At 47.7% G+C, this 6,358-nt stretch overlaps 1 protein-coding gene across 1 annotated transcript; it reads left to right on the forward strand.

Moving 5' to 3' along the window:
• The first annotated feature begins 71 nt into the window (after nt 1–71).
• On the forward strand, nt 72–4,238 carry TPT1 (tumor protein, translationally-controlled 1). Its single transcript, XM_010583409.1, has 6 exons — nt 72–230; nt 467–540; nt 950–1,140; nt 1,876–1,981; nt 2,475–2,591; nt 4,009–4,238. The coding sequence occupies exons 1-6, from the start codon at nt 203–205 to the stop codon at nt 4,009–4,011; spliced, it is 519 nt and encodes a 172-aa protein (XP_010581711.1). The 5' UTR covers nt 72–202; the 3' UTR covers nt 4,012–4,238.
• Nucleotides 4,239–6,358: the final 2,120 nt, after the last annotated feature.

Consider the following 6,358-nt stretch of genomic DNA (forward strand, 5'->3'; position numbering starts at 1 on the left):
GCGAGGGCGCCGCGCGGCGGGCGGGCGCGCATGCGCGATGACGCGCCGCGACGTGCCCGCTATATCAGCACCCGGCAGGCGCTGACTCGGCCCTTTCCGCCTCGCTCCCGCCCAGCTCTCGGGTCGCTGCGCAGAGACCCGCCGCCGCCGCTAAATCACCACAAAACACCCTTCTTTCCCCCCCCTTTCCCTTCCCGCCGCCATGATCATCTACCGGGACTGCATCAGCCGTAAGGATTGGCGGCGCGGGGAGGGGGAGAAGACGGGCGCTCGGTGGTTTAGTCGGTAGAGGGGGGGGGGAAAGCGCTTGGCCGCGGCCTGCGCCCGGCCGCTGGGCCTGGTGCTGCCGCGCATGTGCGGTACGGGCGGCTGAGGGGAAGGCGGCTGAGGGCCGGCCCGGGGAGGCGGAGGTCGGAGGCTGACCTGTGTGTCTTGTGTGTGTCCCCCCTGCCCTTCTTCCTCACAGAGGACGAGATGTTTTCCGACATCTACAAGATCCGGGAAGTGGCGAACGGCCTGTGCCTGGAAGTGGAGGGGAAGGTGAGTGACCCGCCCGCTCCCGGGGAGGGAGAGGGAGGGATGGGGGGGGACTCGGGGCCCGGTTGCTGCGTGGAGGTAGGATTCGGGGGTTGGCTTCGTTGCTGGAGGTCCGAGAGGGGCAGATTCACCACGGCCTGGTGCCTGGGGCCAGGGCAGGGCTGGCCGCTGTCAGGCGTGAGAGGGCACGGGACAGCCAGGCCGGAGTAGAGCACCGGCGGTGTAACGAAGCTTCGGTCGGGCACCGGGAGAGGAGTCTGGCTTAAGAAATCTGTGCTCAGGCTGCAGTCGGGTTCCTTGCGCTTAACTGTGGCTCTGAAGTCATGCCCTGCCGTCAGGTCATAGATGTGTAAGAGCGGTAGCGTTAAGATTTTTGCAGAGCCGTTAAGTTTTTTGATGTCTCTAAATCTAGATGGTCACCAGGACAGAGGGTCAAATTGATGACTCTCTAATTGGTGGCAATGCCTCTGCTGAAGGTCCTGAGGGAGATGGAACAGAAGCCACGGTCATAACTGGTGTTGATATAGTAATAAACCACCACCTTCAGGAAACCAGCTTTACAAAAGAATCCTACAAGAAGTACATCAAGGACTACATGAAAGCGTAAGTGTTGATAAGCTTTTTCTTCAAATGGGATTGCAAAATTTTTAGGCTGCTGAGATTTTAAAAACAGCGTTGAACTTTATTCCTTGTAGGTGTTAGTTCTGGTACAGGTGCCAATCTGGCTGTGAACTGCAGTAATGTCTTAATGCTTGGCAAAACTGGAAGTCTAAAGAATTGATACTGGAATATCTAAGTTTATCTTGGCTGGGGCAGAGGACCTGATCACATGCTTTGGATATTATTTGTAACCTTGCTGTTTTCTTTTGGATTTGTCTGTGCCAAACATTAATGTGGAAGGGAGTGAGGTAGCGAAGAAAAGCTTCCTGAAGCTTTTCTAACTTGACAGTTTAAATGTCCAAAAATAGTATGTGTGAATGGAACTTTTTGCTAATTCAGGGTGTAGTTTCTGCTACTCATGGTTCAGTGGGTTAGTATTAAAGGTGGAAGCAAACACTTCGTGATACTGATGGTGCTCTTGGTGCTGTGAAAATGGCTTGCTAATTCTTGTCTACCGATAGCCTACAAGTAAAATGAGCTTGATAGGAGTGGCAGACACTGTTCTGCTAATGCACTAGCAAAAATAAGTTAAAAGTGGGGGGCTTTGAGAGGGAGAGGGGGAGGGGCAGCAAAATCAAACAGTTTGACTGCTAGTAACTCTTTCTGTTATGGTGTGATGCTGCACAGTGAAGTTACATAAGCTAGAATATGTTTTCAGAGCTTTTTTTTACCTTCCAGAATCAAAGCCAGACTTGAGGAACACAAGCCAGAGAGAGTAAAGCCTTTCATGACAGGGGCTGCAGAACAAATCAAACACATCCTTGCTAACTTCAAAAACTACCAGGTAATGAAACTTATGTTTCCTTATAGCAGTATTGCAGTGATGCAAGCTGTGATTCGTTCAGCAGATGAACCAGCTTGTTGAGAGTTTTGAGGGCTCCTGTTCTGAGGACACCTAACTTGCCCTTCTTTAAGAGTATTAGGGGCTCTGAGAGTCAGGGAGGAGAAATAGCAAAAGACTTAGGTGTTTGGGGATGTCATTTCAGCTTGCCATGCTTGTAGTTAGCTACATTTGTACTTGCCACCATTTAGGAACTGTGGAGTTAAAGACTTGAAAGATGGATCACTTTGACTGCTGCTGTGTCTTACTCTGCTGTTCATAGCAGTGTGGTGAAGTTACATGGTACTGAAATGGACAAGCTGCAGAAAGCAAAGTCCTGCAGCTGGTCAGGGGGGCTTTTAAACTGAACTTGGAGATGTTACAGCTTTTTTGTATAAAAAGGCACTTTCTCCTGGTAATAGCTCATTAAATGTCTCAGTAACACATTTCTCTGAAGTTCTTTGTAGGAGAGAACATGAATCCAGATGGTATGGTGGCTCTCCTGGATTTCCGTGAGGATGGTGTGACCCCGTATATGATTTTCTTTAAGGACGGCTTAGAAATCGAGAAATGTGTAAGTACTGACCTGAATTGGATGAATGCGCCTAACTACGTGATTAGCTCTTTCAATGCATCACTTGTTCTGTCATATCCCTCTTAAAGTTGAACAGTAGCTGCCAGTTTAAAAACTTAAAGTTCATGTAAGTACAGCCTAATTGCTGCTTCGTGTTACATAAAGTGGGTGAAGCTTCCCTTGTACACTATTCAAAGGGGACATAGTTTCACTGCAGTGATTCATGGTGACTTAATGGCTGAGAAATGCAGAAAGAATTGCCTTGGAGAGATGTGTGTAATTGGTAATGGTTTTAAACTATTAGATGAAAGATAGTGTCCTTGGAAATGGAGCACTTTTGCTCTGGATCCCTCTTGTGGGGGTTAATTCTGAAGTACCTTACATGGTCAGGTTCCATCTTCTTTCACTTAGTGTGATGCCCTTACTTTGTTATGTGAGAACTGTCTGTTTAAATATTGCCCTAAATTTGGGAACATGGTAATACTTGGCCGAGTGCTTAACCTTATTCTATCTGGAATCTCCAACTGCCTGAGCTCAGACAGCTCCTGTGGTCTGCTTTATCTTTAACTACTCTATCTTGGAATGTAGCTGCAATGAAACAGTATTTGGACCCCAACACTTGCATTTTTTGGCTTATTCAGGGAGCCGTGGAATTCACTGCAGACTAGCAGTGTGGGATCACCGATTGCTTTGCCCAGTCATTGTAGACTTACGAAGCCTGTTTATAGCCAGCTAAATTTATCTGTAAAGCCTCTTGCAGGCTTGCTGGTATGAAAGTCATGTAAAGATGAACCAACTTCTAGGGCAGAGCAGTGGCCCAACTAAAGGAATACTTTTATTGGCCAAAACAGGCACACCGCCTCCTGTGTGTCCTGGGCCCTAGAACAGGTGGTCACCTGGAAGGTGCCTCCTCGGAGCAGAAGCTTGTGTGCATCTCCCCTACTTGGACAGACCTTTTGGATGTGTAACTCCATTTGCTTCAAGATGGAGTAAAAGAATTGTGGCAGGGTGTTCCAGTGGGCAAAAAACTGTTCCAGCTTCTTGGTACAGCTGTTGCAAGAGATAGCATGTACATTGTAAGCTTTAGTACTTGTTTAGGATGTGCTCTTACTTGAGGGGAACTCTGGAACTTGGTGTGTCAAGCAAAAAGGGTGTGAATGAGTATCTTGCCTGGCTTGCTCAGCAGCTGATGCCAGTTGCTCTGTACGATTATAAAAATGATCAGCATCCTCTGATAGACCATGAGCACTCTTCCTATTGCTCTCTGGTTTGCACTAAGATGCAAAAATAACTTCCTTGCGCTTTCTGCCTGCCTGACTGTGGCAGCTCAGATTGAATTAGGGAATACACAAATAAGTTGTAGAAACTTAGCGTGACTGTCATGACCTTGAACTAACACTTGCTACTCTTGTTTCAGTAACAAATCAAACAGTATGGTTTTGGATCACTTGTCTTCATAGCTGGCTGCTGTTTCTTCTTCATTGGCACAACACCAGGAATCGGCAATGTCTAACAACTGGACTGATGTCATCTTGAGCTTTATTCACTTATTTTGACCCTGATTTGGAGTGAAGGCATTGTTTTAAAAAAAGAAAAAACCAAACATCTGTCATGTAGGTTGTCTAAAATAAAACTCATTTAAACCCATTCCAGGTGATGCCTTTTGGTCTATAGTGTGTTTCTTAAGGTGACTTGCAGGAGAGGTTGCAGCAAGGTGTTTGTCCAAGGATCTGGTACTGTCACTAGTATGGCCTGGTCCTAGCGCACCACAACTTGACTGTCTCCAGACAGACTTCACACGGTTTCTACCTGCGGCATTGGAGTGCGAGAGCAGGCTGAGGTCAATAAGGCAAAGCCCAAGAAATGTCATCGTAATGGAGTGGACCACCTTCATCTTTCATGCTTGCACAGAGACTTGCCTCTGGAAGAGATACCAAAATTAATTAAAAAACAAAACCAAACCCAGAATGGAATGTGTGCTGTTCAAGCTGAGCTTCTTTGTCAGACAAGGACACTTGAGTCTGTCCTCAGTTGTAGTATGACTTCAGGATCAAGGTAGGAGGATGGATGGAGCAGGAGTCTTAACACCAGCACTCTCTGAGCCCAGGTACTGGGAACATTGTGGGGAGAGGGTAAAATTCCTAGGTTTTCCAACACAGGCCAGCTGTGGTACTACCTCCTTTGTATTTGACAGCTGTTTAGGAGCAGACTAACTAGAACTCTGTCAAGCTGCAGGATTTTGGAGTTTTCTGTACTTCTTGGGGAGAGAAATGTCAGAATGGCCTAGCCCTGTCCTAGGCTTACCACAAGGCAGGTGCATGTCTGGGCTTGAGCCTTACCTGAGCCTTTATAACTTAAATGTTCCTGCTGTGTTGCCTGTTAGGAAATGCATCTGTTTGACAGACCTGGAGCAAACAGCTGTTGCTTCTCTGGTTCTTGCTGAGATGCAACAGTAATGGGTTCCTTGCGCTTTCTACCTGTCTGACCTTGTGGCAGTCTGGATTGAATAAAGGAACACAAAACACCTTCGCAGAGCCCCGGCTGGGGCTGAAGGGGTTTATGTCACTGCTGACAACACGGAGGTGTGTGCCAGACCAGGGTTGTTGCCTTGGACTGTAAATCATTAATGCTTCTTACTGCAGTGATGGCAGAGGTACAGGAGGTTAAGGTGCCTGAAAGGGGAGGGTGTGACCCACTCTTGCCAGCTGTTGATCTGTGAGGCCTCAGGCTTCCATGTCAGAATTTTGTTAGCATTTTTGCTGTCTTGTGTCAGTTTTTGGTCCCTGGTGCTGGAGGACTGAGATGGATGCGGCAGCAGGCTGGGAGGAGGGAGAGAGTGTCTGCAGAGGTGGGGGTGGAGTGTGCCCTAGTTATCTCGGAGGTTCCTGTCTGGTTTAAACACACCTTATTTTTGTTCTATGGGAACTTCATTTACATAGCGTTTTTTTTTTTTTAGCTTTCCCAAGAAAGGGTCTTGGGCTAGCTGTGCTTCTGGCTGAGGTACAATTTTGGTGTAATCTGAGCAATGTAAATCGGTGCTCCTCTGCCTTCACCCAATGGGGCTGAAAGGCAGGGAAGCAGGTTCAAAGCCTAAATAAAATCACTGTGACCCAACTCTGGCTTTCCTTGCAGAGCATTTGTTTAACGGGGCTAGGTGAGGATGTTTTCTTACCCTTTCTGTTGCATCTTTGTTAAAAACAGGGAGCCTTAAAGGAAGAGGAGAGTAAGCACTTGCTTAGCTTGAGACATTTTGCTTAGCGGTGGAGTAAGGTTAGTGTGGGCAGGGCAGTGCTTGTATGCCCATGCAGCCTCTAATACCGCTGGCTGCCACCTCCAGTGACTCAAAAGTGTTTAAAACTGAGGGGAGCTGGTATGTGGGAGTGAAAACAGCTCTTCTCCCCCCTGCCTGGCTGCTTGGCGAGTTACGCCTTGCTGTTGGGTTGGATGGCTTATGGCAAATTGCGTGCCATCCTGTCTGTACTCCAGGCTAATTGGGATACTTAATTGGTGTGTGCAAACATGCTTAACTAGTGGGTTACGTGCTCCTCTCCATCTCTTATGCTTTTCTGCATGGCAGAGCCTCTGATGGGAAGTCTCCCTTCAGCCTGTTGTAGGAAAGTGTCAGTTCAAAGGCTCTTGAGATGCAGGATTTTGTTCTGTTTGTCTCCAGCCAGCTGCAAGAGAAGGGGTTTCACTGCTGGCTGTGCCATGCTTCCCAAAAATGTATTGCTGCCTTCAGTTTCTCGGGGAAAAGGGGCAAGTCTTGC

This window comes from Haliaeetus leucocephalus, unplaced genomic scaffold, assembly GCF_000737465.1.
Source record: "Haliaeetus leucocephalus isolate CR32 unplaced genomic scaffold, Haliaeetus_leucocephalus-4.0 Scaffold897, whole genome shotgun sequence".
NCBI classification, from domain to species: Eukaryota; Metazoa; Chordata; class Aves; order Accipitriformes; family Accipitridae; genus Haliaeetus; species Haliaeetus leucocephalus.